This window comes from Onychomys torridus, chromosome 8 (genome assembly GCF_903995425.1).
Source record: "Onychomys torridus chromosome 8, mOncTor1.1, whole genome shotgun sequence".
NCBI lineage: Eukaryota > Metazoa > Chordata > Mammalia > Rodentia > Cricetidae > Onychomys > Onychomys torridus.
Genome location: NC_050450.1, coordinates 87,748,516 through 87,763,368, shown reverse-complemented (window position 1 = coordinate 87,763,368; position 14,853 = coordinate 87,748,516). Strand labels below are relative to the sequence as shown.

Sequence of the window (14,853 nt, the reverse complement as noted above, 5' to 3'; positions counted from 1 at the left end):
GGCCTGATCCAGTTGGGGGCTCCACAGCTTTAGGTTAATAGTTCATGTGTTTCCATTAGTTTGGCTATTTGTCCCTATGCTTTTTCCAATCTTGGTCTCAACAATTCACACTCTTACAGTCCCTCCTCTTTCTCAACAATTGGACTCCTGGAGCTCCACCTGGGGCCTGGCTGAGGATCTCTGCATCCACTTCCATCAGTTATTGGATGAGAGTTCTAGCATGACAGTTAGGGTGTTTGGCCATCTGATCACCAGACTAGGTCAGTTTGGGCTTTCTCTTGACCATTGCCAGTAGTCTACAGTGGAGGTATCATTGTGGGTTTCTGAGGACCTCTCTAGCACTTTGCTTCTTCCTGTTCTCATATGGTCTCCATTTATCATGGTCTGTTATTCCTTGTTCTCCCTTTCTGTTCTCGATCCATGTGGGATCTCCTGCTCCCCTAAGCTCTCTTTCCCTCGAACCTTGCCCTTCATTACCCCCACTCATGTCCAGGTTGTTCATGTAGATCTTATCCATTTCTCTGTTATTGGGCAATCCCTGTTTCTTTCCTAGGGTCCTGTTTACTAGGTAGCATCCCTGGAGTTGTGAGTAGCAGTCTAGTCATCTTTATTTTACATCTAGTATCCTTCTATGAGTGAGTACATACCATGTTTGTCTTTCTGAGTCTGGGTTACCTCACTCAGGATGATTTTTTTTAGATCCATCCATTTGCCTGCAAACCTCATGATGTCATTGTTTTTCTCTGCTGAGTAGTACTCCATTGTGTATATGTACCACATTTTCTTTATCCATTCTTCAGTTGACAGGTATCTAGGTTGTTTCCAGGTTCTGGCTATTACAAACAATGCTGATATGGCCATAGCTGAGCAAATGCCCTTGTGGTATGATTGAGCATTCACCCCTTCATGATAAAGGTCTTGGAGCAATCAGAGATACAGGGAATATACCTAAACATAATAAAGGCAATTTACAGCAAGCCAACAGCCAACATCAAATTAAATGGAGAGAAACTCAAAGCAATACCACCAAAATCAGGAACAAGGCAAGGCTGTCCCCTCTCCCCATACTTATTCAATATAGTACTTGAAGTTCTAGCCAGAGCAATAAGACAACATAAGGAGATTAAAGGGATACAAATTAGAAAGGAAGAAGTCAAGCTTTCCCTATTTGCAGATGACATGATAGTATACATGAGTGACCCCAAAAATTCAACCAAGGAATTGATACAGCTTATAAACACCTTCAGCAACATAGCAGGATACTAGGTCAACTCAAAAAAATCAGTAGCCCTCCGATATACAACAGACAAACAGGCTGAGAAGGAAATCAGAGATATATCACCCTTTACAATAGCCACAAATGCTATAAAATACCTTGGGGTTATTCTAAATAAGCAAGTGAAGGACCTATATGACAAGAACTTTGAGTCCTGAAAAAAAAAATTGAAGAAGATGTCAGAAAATGGAAAGATCCCCCATGCTCATGGATAGGCGAGATTAACATAGTAAAAATAGCAATCTTACCAAAAGCAATCTACAGATTCAATGCAATTCCCATCAAAATATCAATACAATTATTCACAGACCTGGAAAGAATAATACTCAACTTCATATGGAAAAACAAAAAACCCAGGATAGCTAAAAGAATCCTGTACAATAAAACAACCTCTGGAGGCATCACAATCTCTGACCTCAAGTTCTACTATAGAGCTACAGTAAAAAAAACAGCTTGGTACTGGCATAAAAACCAACATGTGGACCAATGGAATCGAATTGAAGATGCTTACATCAATCTGCACATCTATGAAACATATAATTTTTGACAAAGAAGCCAAAAATGTACAATGGAAAAAGAAAGCATCTTCAACAAATGGTGCTGGCATAACTGGAGGTCAACATGTAGAAGGCTGCAAATAGATCCATATCTGTCACCGTGCACAATTTAAGTCCAAGTGGATCAAAGACCTCAACATAAATCCAGTTACTCTGAACCTGATAGAAGAGAAAGTAGGAAGTACTCTTGAACGCATTGGCACTGGATATCACTTTCTAAATATAACACCAGTAGCACAGACACTGAGAGAAACAATCAATCAATGGGACCTGTTGAAACTGAGAAGCTTTTGTAGAGCAAAGGACACGGCCAACAAGACAAAGCAACAGCCTACAGAATGGGAAAAGGTCTTCACCAACCCCACATCTGACAGAGGGCTGATATCCAGAATATATAAAGAACTCAAGAAATTAGACATCAAAATGCCCAACAGTCCAATTAAGAAATGGGCTATAGAACTAAAGAGAGAATTCTCAACAGAGGAAGTTCAAATGGCTGAAAGACATTTAAGGAATTGCTCAACATCCCTAATTATCTGGGAAATGCAAATCAAAACAACTCTGAGATACCACCTTACACCTGTCAGAATGGCTAAGATCAAAAACACAGAAGACAGCTTATGTTGGAGAGGATGTGGAGCAAGGGGAACTCTCCTACACTGCTGGTGGGAATGCAAGCTTGTACAGCCACTTTGGAAATCAATATGGCACTTCCTTAGAAAATTAGGAATCCATCTCCCCCAAGACCCAGGAGTTCCTATTAAAGCAGCAAGGACAAGCTGCCAGAGACAGAGAGAAAGAAGCCCCCATGGCAGAACAAAGGCCCCTAGACTTTGAGGTACAGCTGAGCTGAAGCCCATTTCCCCTAAGAGGAACTAAACTCAGAGTTAGAGCTTTGTTTCTGACAAAAAGATTCGTCATTCAGTTTTCTACCTAAAATTGTTTTGTTTCTCATTGAAAAACAATCTAGGAAGTGAACCATACTCCACATGGGGTAGGAGATATATGGCTTAATAGGCTTCCTATTTTCATACCATTGAGTGTTTTTTATTTTTGTGGTCAAACCTTCTAGGCCAACCTGAGCCATTATGGATGAGCCATCATTATAAAAGTCTTTTATTCTCCTGGGTCACCAGAAATAATTATGAGTCTGTAATACCAATGATTACCTAAGAGGAGGTAATAGGACCGTCCACCATGAGACTGAACTATACAGTGCCTAGACACATAATGTCATGTGGCAATTGTTTAGAAGAAACTAAATCAAGAAAGACCCATGGGAAGTGGTTCAACAAGAGCTGATGATGAATCTCAATACCAGGAAAAGAAACTGTGTTTTCCATCTATGTTGATAGAGGAGAAGAAACTCACCTAATTTGATGATCACCTGTTTATCAACACAAACAATAACAAGAAAAGAATGCTGCATGTGAGGACAGCAGCCCCTCAGCAGGATATAAAAGGGGGTATGGGGCAAGGAAACTTCCAAACCCAATTATCTTCACTCACTTGTAAATACACCCAGAACCTCCACCTCCAACACCATGGTCAACTCCTGCTGTGGCTCTGTCTGCTCTGAGGAGGGCTGTGGCCAAGGCTGCTGCCAGCCCAGCTGCTGCCAGCCCAGCTGCTGTGTGTCCAGCTGCTGCCGCCCCAGCTGCTGTGTGTCCAGTTGCTGCAGGCCCAGCTGCTGTGTGTCCAGCTGCTGCCGCCCCAGTTGCTGTGTGTCCAGTTGCTGCAGGCCCAGCTGCTGTCAGTCTGTGTGCTGCCAGCCCACTTGCTGCCGCCCCTGCTGCCGCCCCAGCTGCTGCAGACCATCTTGCTGCATCTCCAGCTGCTGCCGCCCATGCTGTGGAAGTTCCAGCTGTTGTGGATCTAGCTGCTGCCGCCCCAGCTGCTGTGTGTCCAGCTGCTGCAGGCCTTCTTGCTGCATCTCCAGCTGCTGCCGCCCCTGCTGTGGCAGTTCCAGTTGTTGTGGATCCAGCTGCTGTCGCCCCAGCTGCTGTGTGTCCAGCTGCTGCAGGCCTCAGTGCTGCATCTCCAGCTGCTGCCGCCCCACCTGTTGCCAGACCAGCTGCTGCCGCCCAGCATGCTCTAGCAGTTCTTGCTGCTGAGCGCTCTCACCCAGTCTCCTGTTCTTCACCACCCAGCATTCCTGATATGGACCCCTGTGAGCTGATCCTGAGCGGCCCCATGTAGAGCCTCCGTTCCAGCCGATAACGATTTGGGCTCCAAACAGACTGTCCTGTTTATCATTTTCCTCTAAAATGACCACAAATTCAAATTTTCTCTGAAATCTCTATACATTTGACCCATGAAAAGAAAATGGTTCTTTATCATATTCTTAAAAATGGAGACTCTCCTGTATCTTAAATAAATCTGAGTTTTGCAGGCATACAATATGTGCCATGTCTACTTATTTCGCCTCTCAGGATGTTTTCTGAGTCTGTCAAATTCTGAAGTACCACAATTTCTAAGTACAAAGACAGCCTATGCCAGCTCTGTCCTGTGGCACTTCTCTTTCCATGCAGAACAATGTTCTTGTAGAGCACCATGGACCTCTGGGCTGAGAACTTTCTCTGGTTGAAGAAGCAGCAGTGGGTAGGAGAGCTGAAGGCCCTAGGCACAGAGTTCAAGCTGTGAGAGGGCTTGGGTGAGCACAAGCCTTTGCTCACTGAGTCAGGTGAACGTGCATTACACAACCTTCTTTGGGTCTTCAGTGGCACAGAGCCCTGCTGCTTCTGGAGATGTTCTGATCACACAATTCATGCTGACTTTTGTCATTACCTAAGTTCATCTCAGTGCTTCCTCAGATCACTTTCCTGATAAACAACTTTGTCTCAGATCTCTGTATAAAAGCAGGTCTCAGAGGACAAGCAATTTAATACCCATGCTCCCAATCCAGTGACACTTTCCTTCTGCAAAAGTCTAACATAATGTAGAGACTTTCATGGTGTCAGGATCAAGCCTTGATTTTTAGTTCTATCTTCTGAACATATTGCCTATTTATTGATTTATTATTTTTCATTTCTTTTTAATGTTTTTGAGTTTTTAAATATATCCTGGATATTAATATTCTGGGCAATGAATAGCTGGTGAAGATTTCTTCCAGTCTTTCTCTTCATTCTGTTGTTTCTTCTTTTATGAGATTCAATTTGTCAATTCTTACTATCATTTTGAATGTTCTTATATTTTTTTTCCTCTTGTGGTTTCAACTTTTCAAATTTTGAGTTAAAGCATTTTATCCATTTTGAGTGAGCATTCATCTAGCGAGATGAGCAAGGGATACATTTCAGTTCCTTATGTGGGTATCCTGTTTTCCTAACACAAGTTGCTAAAGGGACCCTTGTAGTGGGGCTGCCCATGACCTTGGGCTATAGGACCTGAAAGAAAGAGGTGGTGCTTTTTGCCGTAGTATGTGACCTCTTACAAAGTAAGGGAGAAGGGTCGAGAGCCCCTTCTCCCTGCTGCCTTGGTCTGATTGAGCTGCCAGGTGGATTCACTCCTGGTCAGAACAGAGGACGACTTCAGCTGTTTACTCAGTTCTGTATTCATGAGTGTAGATCCTCAATTTTATCTTAATAAATACCCATTAAACAGACTCACATGGATTGATCTTAATGGACCCTCCCCTAATATATGTTCATAGCAACTTTATTAAAACTCAGAAGTCTATAGTGGGAGAATTTCTTTCTGGATCTGCTGATATGTTCCATAGATATGCATACTTAGCTTTTTTTATGCCAGTTCTATCCTGTTACTGTTACCACACCTCTGCAGGGTACTTAGAGTCTGTGTGCTATGCCTCTAACAACTAGTTCAATGAGAAAGAAACCAGTAAATGGATTTCATAAGCAAAATCTCACTATCTTCTCTCCAAATAAAATACCAAATCCCCCCTAAAATTCTATGCACTTCCGTAAAATCCAATGAACTGTTCCTTGGATGTTTGTAAAACAACCCTAAAATGAAAAAAAAAAGGAATACAGGGAGAGAGAGAGAGAGAGAGAGAGAGAGAGAGAAGAGAGAAGAGAGAAGAGAGAGAAGAGAAGAGAAGAGAAGAGAAGAGAAGAGAAGAGAAGAGAAGAGAAGAGAAGAGAAGAGAAAAAAACAAAAATATCAGGAATAGACAACATGGTCTTGAGTGGAAAGACAATTGTTTTGTTTTGTTTTTCTATGCTGTCTGCATTTTCTTAATTATTACCAGCTTTGGGGGAAAATGGCTAGAGATAACATGTATCTGTGTTATGGAACTTTGTATCTAAGCTGTTGGAGGAGGAAACTGAATCTAAGCAAGCCAATGGCTTCGGCTACAGGATGCTGTATTAAGTGTTTACAGCTTTAACCAATAAGTTATAATAAAATCAAATAAGCTGGGTAGCACCCAAACTTTTAAAGAAGGGTTATATAAAGAGCCACTAAAAGCAAAGCCTGAAGCGGGAATTTTGTTTTAACTGAAAATAGATAGTTTTTCATATAATATATTCTGATTATGGTTTCCCCTTCCCCAACTCCTCCAAGATCCTCCCCAACTCCTCACCCAGCCAAATGCACATCTTTCTTTATTGCTCTCATTAGAATATAAGCAGGCATTTAAAAACAGTGCAGGTAAAATAAAAAGCAAACAGGGATAGAACGATGCAAACAAACAAACATGAAAAATGGCTGCAGAAAAAGCACAAGAAACACATGGATGGAGAGACTCACACATTTGCACACCCTAAAACTCCCATAAAAACACACCTTCAGAAACCATAATGTATATGCAGAAGACCTGTAAGGGAAGAAAATAAGGAAAGAAAAAATTAAATGAAAATATTGCCCTGTCAATGCATTATGAGACAAGGACCCTTCAAAGCTATTGAGTTTGTTTTGTGTTGGCCATCTACTGCTAGGCACAGGACCTGCCCTTAGGAGTGGTTTGTTTACCCAATGAACCCCATATTCAGTTATGTGACCCTACATGTCACAACTCAGAGTTTAGGAAACTGATAGGCCAGATAGTAGTCACATAACTTGTTTATCTAGTCCTGATATTAATTATCCATTTTGCTTTATAGCAGGTAAATTTTAGCAAAAAGCATATAGTACTGTTTCTTCTGTTTGGTGCTTTCTTCTTTTAAAATAAATCCAATCATTGGACTCCATTCCCTGTTGGTCTGTTCTCATCAATGTGGGTCAGTGTTATGATCAGTATGAGATTGGCCTATGATAATAAAGAGACTTAGCATTACTTCTTTCTATGGCTCAGAGTTACTGCTGAATATGACAAGAGACACAAATGCATGGAATGTGGGCAGTTTAGTGAGGGACTCTAAAGTCTAGAGGCTCACTGGGATCATCTGTGGACTTCTATAAATTACTGGTGCTCAGACCAGTTAAAAGAAGACTGTCCAGGGCACAAACCAGGATTTGACAGTTTTTAATACTCTGTGGATTATCCTCTTGCAGCCAGTCATGAGATCCACTGGTTTAGAGAATGTCCTCTGCCCATTTAGGAGAGGAAAGGGGCTCATCTGATTTATTTTATTCTGTGGCTTTGAGCCCAGTACTGTGTGCTCCTAGGCAAGTCTTGTACCAAAAGACCTTTCTTTTTTAAAAAATTATTTTTATTAAGATTATAATACAATTATATCATCTTCCTGTTCGTGTGTGTGTGTGTGTGTGTGTGTGTGTGTGTGTGTGTGTGTGTGTGATGTATATATAAATCCCTAAATACATAAATACAGCCTGCACAGTCTGTGTAATGTTACTTGTATGTATGTTTTCCAGAGATGACCACTTGGTATGAATAACCAATTGATACGTTTTTCCCTGGGGAAGACTCTTTCTCCCACTCCAAGCATTCCTTAGTTGTCGGTAGTTTTATGTGTAGGGTTGAGACCTCGTGAGCTTCCCATGCTAGCCTTGTCTATTGATGTCAGCCTTGTTCAACTCCTGTTTGGGCAGCCGTGTTGGTGAGACTTCGTGGGTGGAGCTTCTGACATTCCTAGGAGACAGTCTCACAGAGAACTCCTTGATGCTATGGCTGTAAAATCTTTCCACTCCCTCCCTCTTCAGCAAGGATACCGAGCCTTAGGTACAGGAGATATGTTGTAGATGTATCAGCTGGGACTGGGCTCCACAACTCCTCTAGTAATCAAGAGAACTTCCTATGCCCATTCCTGTGGAAGCAGAGGTGTCCTTGCTACTGTAGCAATTCAGGGGAAAAAAAATCTCTCTCAGGACATATCATCATTTAAATCCTTCATCTTATCAAGCTTTACAAATATGAGCCTGTGAGAAAAACGCCTGTAGACTCGTTGTTTGTTAAACAAATTGTCATAAAAACATTGCATAACGCTTGGCGACTAAATGGTCCTATTAAGAAATGTAATGATGTTAACACACAGTTATCCCCTGTCCATCTGTTTCTTGACTGACAGAGGACAGCAAAGGGCCTGAAGCATCCTTCATATTTGAAACATTAATCACCTAGATAATTGGATGGGTGTTTTGTGCCCTTTAAGTATTTAATGTGTACCAAAATAGATATATATATATATATCAATCTCCTTTTATTTACATATGTGATATATACATACACACATCACATATTTACACATGTAATATATACATATATATGTGATATATAAAATCACAACACACATGTGTATATGCATATATACACATGTGTAAAATGAACATTAAGAGGGGAGACTAATCCACCACTTGAAACACAGAATAGGAGAGTCTCCTACTCAAAAGCCCAGCTGAAAGCGGGACATTTGGTTTAAATTAGAATAAGTGACAATACCACTCAATTATCAAATGGAGTTGCAAAGTAAATCTTGGGAAAAGGTGGGATATGGCTACATATGTTCTGTTAAGCCAGAAACTTAGGTTGCAAAAGAAGAGAAATAATTCCGCAGGCCAGAGCTGAGAAATCTGAATTTTTAAGCCAGTTGAGGTCTGTAACCCATTGTAGAGAAAGGCCCTATAAATGACTATTAAAGGGATGTTTCTGGCAAAAAAAAAAGTCAGGGGAGGGGGTAAATATCAACATTTCCCATTCAGTTTTCCACTTTGAAATTGGTCTAGAAAATGTATGAGTCACATGAAGAAGACCTTTCTTTGTTCATGCCAATGGTCCTAATATTCACATCATCAACACCCACCTGACCCATTGTGGATGAGCCATTGGTATAATACTTTATCTTCCTGGGTCACCAGAAACAATTATGGGTCTTTAAAAATCATGATTATCTAAGGGTAGACAGTAGAGCCATCCACCATGATGCTAAACCACACAGTGACTAGACGCACAATGTCATGTGACAATTGTTTGTCAAGAAATTAAGGCAAGAAAGACACTTAGGAAATGGTTCAGCAAGAGCTGATGATGAATCTTAATGTCAGGAAAAGGAAATCGTGTTTTTCATGCACCTTCATAATTTAACCAGGAAAAGAAACTCACCTAATTTGATAATCACCTGTTTATCAACACAAACAATAACAGGGAAGAATGCTACATGTGAGGACAGCAGCCCCTCAGCTGGATATAAAGGGGGTGTGGGCAGGGAGATTCCCACTTCCAAACCTTCCAATCCACCTCCTTGTAAATCCACCCAGAACCTCCACCTCTGACACCATGGTCAACTCCTGCTGTGGCTCTGTCTGCTCTGAGGAGAGCTGTGGCCAAGGCTGCTGCCAGCCCACCTGCTGCTGCCAGCCCACCTGCTGCAGGCCCAGCTGCTGTGTGTCCAGCTGCTGCAGGCCCTCTTGCTGCATCTCCAGCTGCTGCCGCCCATGCTGTGGCAGTTCCAGCTGTTGTGGATCCAGCTGCTGCCGTCCCAGCTGCTGCATTTCTAGCTGCTGCAGGCCTTCCTGCTGCCGCCCCAGCTGCTGTATATCCAGCTGCTGCAGACCATCTTGCTGCATCTCCAGCTGCTGCCGCCCCTGCTGTGGCAGTTCCAGCTGTTGTGGATCCAGCTGCTGCCGTCCCAGCTGCTGCATTTCTAGCTGCTGCAGGCCTTCCTGCTGCCGCCCCAGCTGCTGTGGATCCAGCTGCTGCCAGCCCAGCTGCTGCATTTCTAGCTGCTGCAGGCCTTCCTGCTGCCGCCCCAGCTGCTGTGTGTCCAGCTGCTGCCGTCCCAGCTGCTGCATTTCTAGCTGCTGCAGGCCTTCCTGCTGCCGCCCCAGCTGCTGTGTGTCCAGCTGCTGCAGGCCTCAGTGCTGCATCTCCAGCTGCTGCCGCCCCACCTGTTGCCAGACCAGCTGCTGCCGCCCAGCTTGCTCTAGCAGTTCTTGCTGCTGAGCGCTCTCACCCAGTCTCCTGTTCTTCACCACCCAGCATTCCTGATGTGGACCCCTGTGAGCCGATCCTGAGCAGCCCCGTGTAGAGCCTCCGTTCCAGCTGATAATGATTTTGACCTCCAAATATGCTTCCACTGCTGCTGCCTGCTGAGTATCTCTTTACAACATGGAAACAAGTGTGTGTTTTCTCTGGAGTCTGTAAACTCTCACCTTAACCTAGCAGAAATCTTTGCTGTCTGCTATATTTTTTTAAAATGGAGCTTTTTCTCGCATGTTAAATAAATAAAATAATTTGCAGTTTTGCAAACATAAAAAAGTCATGTTTCCTTGTTTCTCTTTCTCAAATGGTTGTTCCCACCTCCGAACTCCCAGTTAGATAATCTATAAATAGCAAAGGAACTCCAGCCAGTCATTTTTAGTATGCCCACTCTGCTCCCTCTGCATTCCCCTCCCAGGACAAAAAGATAGTTTGTTTTTGTTTTTGTTTTTGTTTTTGTTTTTCGTGACAGGGTTTCTCTGTGTAGCTTTGTGCCTTTCCTAGAACTCTCTTTGGAGACCAGGCTGGCCTCGAACTCACCGAGATCCACCTGCCTCTGCCTCCCAAGTGCTGGGATTAAAGGCATGCGCCACCACCGCCCGGCTGAAAGATAGTTTCTTAGACCATACACATTAAACTCACTTCCTGGTGACTTTTTCTGACAGAGAGGAGGCTTAAATAGGAGAGTATTTAAGTATTCTATGCAGAGCACTCGAGCAATGAGAGGGTGAGTGTGAAATGTTCTTTTCTGCTTCCTTTGAATAGACATGTGTCCTTCCCTTATTAATGTCATCCCCACCCCATCACTGAATTTCCAAACAATGTTCTCTAAAGTCATCTGGAGGTTGGTCCTCTACTGTCAATTGTTGTTAAGGATCAGATTTGTCCCAGTTGGTTCCACAACAGGAGGTATAAGTGACAGATGCCAAGGAGTTAGTGTCAGTAAACCTTTAAGCCACTAAGAGGTGTGCAGGGAAAGATTCTTAGGTTGAGTTTATTTGAAGGCTATTCTGCATGTCCAGTAGGTAACATTTTAACATCTTAAAAATATAATACAGCTTCTCTGTAGTCAGAGTTTTTCTGCCTGGCCCAGTCAGGACAAATCTCTCTCACCCGCCAGGCCCACAGATGCTCAGAACCAACCAAGTAAACACACAGAAACTTACATTGTTTAGAAACTGTATGGCCGTGGCAGGCTACTTCTTCTACCTTAAATTAACCCATTTCTATAAATCTATACTTTGCCACATGGCTCGTGGCTTACCAGTACCTTACATCTTGTCATGGCGGCAGCTGGCGGTGTCTTTCTCCACCCAGCCTTCCACCTCCCAGAATTCTCTTCTCTCTTGTCCCGCCTATACTTCCTGCCTGGCCACTGGCCAATCAGAACTTTATTTACACAGAGCGATATCCACAGTACTTCCCCCTTATTTTTAAAGGAAGGTTTTAACTTTTACATAGTACAATTACATATAACAAAACAATCATCAAGCAAGAATTACAGTTACAATATTAAAGAAGATATCCTATTTGTAAGTCTAAGGTTTTATATCTAACTTATCTTTTATCATAACTGAGGAAATTATAACTATCTAGTCTTCAACCACATCAAAGACCTCAGAAGGATATAATATTACCTGAGAATCAGGAGAAGGATGTAAGCATTTTTCAGGAGTCTTGCAAGAGTAGACAGATACAGCTGGCAGCCTGGACAGTCACCAAATGTTCCTTTGTAAAGTTGGGGCATTTGTCTTCAGCCCACAGGGCTAGAGTCTCTCAGTCACTTCTCTCAGTGTCCTGTAAAATGTTTGGCAGATTCCTCTGCAAAGCAGGAACCTGAAGGACCATTTTGTCAAGCAAAGTTTAGTGGTCACCTTTCTATGGGTCCTGCATGTCCAGTCAATCAAGCAGTCCAGGCAAGAACAGTTTCTTGTCCAAATGGATATTTTTGCCAAGGTGAAGATAAACTCCATATGAAGTGTCTTCAATGCCCATCCTCCTCTCTGAAGTAAAATTAACAATGTAATGCAATTTTGTTTCTGCTCTTCTCTAAAAAATTAATACTCTTGGTCTTCTTGTAGTCCCAGTTCAATTAAAGCTTCAAGCTGATTTTGGAGTTGGAGAATGGCTCTTTCCTCCTTTAAACTCAAGCATGTTGTTAAAAGGAAAATGAAAACTCCCTGTATCATATCAGAAGAAAGAGCCATCTTCTGACATGGGACAGGAGAAAAACCAAATTAATTAAGGGACTATTCTATTACTAATCTCAATTCTTTGATTCTATTCTGATTCTTTGAACTTTTCTTAAAGTATGAATTTTATATCAAAATTTACAAGATATATATATTTTAAACTTTGTTAAGATAATAATGGTCATATAGAGTACTAATTAATTCTAGAAAAAAGGCTTCAATTAGCTTCCTATACATGTCTTTGTGTTCGAGTCTCTTTTCAGTTTTCTGCAGGAAATCACGGCCAGGCCTAACATCAACTGAAATCTCTAGGAAGAAGATGGGGCCCCACCACGACAATTCCACGTGGAAAATAATATCACTAAGCTGACAAACATCATCTACAGATCAGCTTTGGACTACAAAGTGCTTAGAGCAATTCTGAGATGGCTAGCTGAGATGATCCAGTTTCAAAGACTACTTGAATAAGGACTTGAGATAAACCCTGAACTTTGGCATTATGGATAACAAAGAATATAGTTACCTTTCCCAGAATTTGTCAATTAACCCAAAATTTTTCTTTTCAGAATAAAGATAACTTCGCCCATACCCAGCAGGAAGCAATTTTAAGAATACGACATCCACATTCCCAAAGGGGTGGTGTGGGGTGGGTGGTTTTTTGGTCTTTTTATGGGTTTTGGGTCTGGGATAGTTTTCATTGTTTAGGAGGGTTGGTTACAAGTTGTTGTTAAGGATTAGGAAAAGGGCTAGGCAAAAGGTGCTTGTTTAAAAAAAGAAAAGAAAAAGAAAAAGAAAAAAGAAAAAGACAATTACTAGTTTTAAATACTTTACATTGGATTGGATTGTTTTATATTGTATACAAATTATTATTATTGTTGAGATTGAGATTGTTAGAATATGCCATATACCTATTTCTAATCTTGCTCGAGATATTGTATTTATACCATTCATTTAACAATGTAAGGCAATTTGCTAATCCTTGAATGTTAGTATTACCAACTATTAGGATATATAGAAATGAAAGTTAGTGGTTAGACATTACAATTGAACTTGTAGTCATATTAGGTATGTTTTCAAGATCAAACAGATATATTTTAGATAGACAGGTCATCTTCAAACCCTTCAGAGATCTCTTTTAATAACTTAGGAATTTTTCTTTTTTGCTATGACTATGAGACATGTCAGCTCCTGGCAGTACCAATCTACTTCAGAGAAAATGTGGGCACTGAAGAAACTGCATATGGAGTTAACTTTCATTGTGGCAAAAGTTAGCCACTGGACAACAAAGTATCCTCAAATCAACTGCTGACAATTAGGACAGACAGGACATGAAACAAAGGACTACCGATTCTTGCCGAAACAAGTGTGGTTGTGGCTTTAACAAAAGGCATTTTCTGAAGCTAGAACAATATGGCACCATCCCTGAAGTGAGCGGCCTTTGCAATCTGTAAAAGATACCGTGCCCTTTTCTTCAAAGGCAGCTGAACAGGGAGTGGGCCAATGGCTTCTGATGTGCAATGGAACAGCAGATGAAACAGTTATTCTTGAAGAATAACTAAGCTCACCCCTCTCAATAGTAGACTGGCATTTAATAGAGGGATGCAAAGAATGGGATGCTGAGATGAAGCCACATATACACAGCCAAGAAAAATGGACAGCTGAATTAAAAAAAAAAAAAACATCAATAATTTCCAGAATTTAAAATCCTGAATCATGACATGACACTAATGGAATTCAGGTATTTCTGGTACATGGACTGCTCTCACCAAATGTGAGGTCAAACTGTTGACCTTATATACATCCTAGTTCACAAAAGACTACGCTAAGCCTATAGGCTGAAGATGATGCCCCAACACTGTGGAGAAACCTCAGGTGACTGTCCAGGCAGCTGGCTGTTTCTGTCAACTCACATTTTTTTTTTTTGGAAGCTGCTTGCATGGATTTCCTGTTTTTATTTTTTATTAGGTAGTATTATTTCCTTCTTGGGTCTCTGAGGGAGTTGAAGATCAGTTAGTTATAGTTATAATTATCATTGTTAAGGATTTCAGAAAAACTCACTAAGAGCTGTAAGTGTATAAATTTGAAAGATGTTATAAGACAGTTCTGTTAGCAATATAAGTTAGGATAGAAAGTGAATCAGGTACATTTTGGACTTACCAAAATAGGATAGATAATGAAATTATTGTCTCTGAATTTGTCAAATGCAAATGGGCTAGACATTGTTTAGGTATTTATTGTTTGTATATATGGTATATATAGTTATTGTACTTTTGTATATAGTTTTTCTTATATTAGTTATAACTTTTTCCTTTTTTTCTTTTTATTAAAATAGAAAAGGGGAAATATAGTGATATTTTATTTGTATTGAAGTGTGATTTTATTTGTATGTTAATAAAGTTGCCTTGAGGTCAGAGCAAGCCAGAGCAGAAGCTGAGCGATAGTGGTGCTCGCCTTTAATCCCAGCACTTGGGAGGCAGAGCTAGGTAGATCTCTGTG

The 14,853-nt window shown here is 41.2% G+C and overlaps 1 protein-coding gene across 4 annotated transcripts; it reads left to right on the top strand.

Annotated features, from left to right (window-relative positions):
- The first annotated feature begins 3,377 nt into the window (after positions 1 to 3,377).
- Positions 3,378 to 10,129, top strand: LOC118589402 (keratin-associated protein 4-3-like). Of its 4 annotated transcripts, none has more exons than XM_036196664.1 (2): positions 3,378 to 3,862; positions 9,985 to 10,129. In XM_036196664.1, exons 1-2 carry the CDS (start codon positions 3,378 to 3,380, stop codon positions 10,127 to 10,129), a joined length of 630 nt encoding a protein of 209 aa, XP_036052557.1. The 4 variants fall into 4 exon arrangements, with proteins under 4 accessions (XP_036052557.1, XP_036052556.1, XP_036052558.1 ...); XM_036196663.1 differs by lacking the exon at positions 3,378 to 3,862 and adding an exon at positions 9,464 to 9,525 and having other exon boundaries at positions 9,559 to 10,129; XM_036196665.1 differs by lacking the exon at positions 3,378 to 3,862 and adding an exon at positions 9,464 to 9,573 and having other exon boundaries at positions 9,784 to 10,129.
- The last annotated feature ends 4,724 nt before the right edge of the window (positions 10,130 to 14,853 follow it).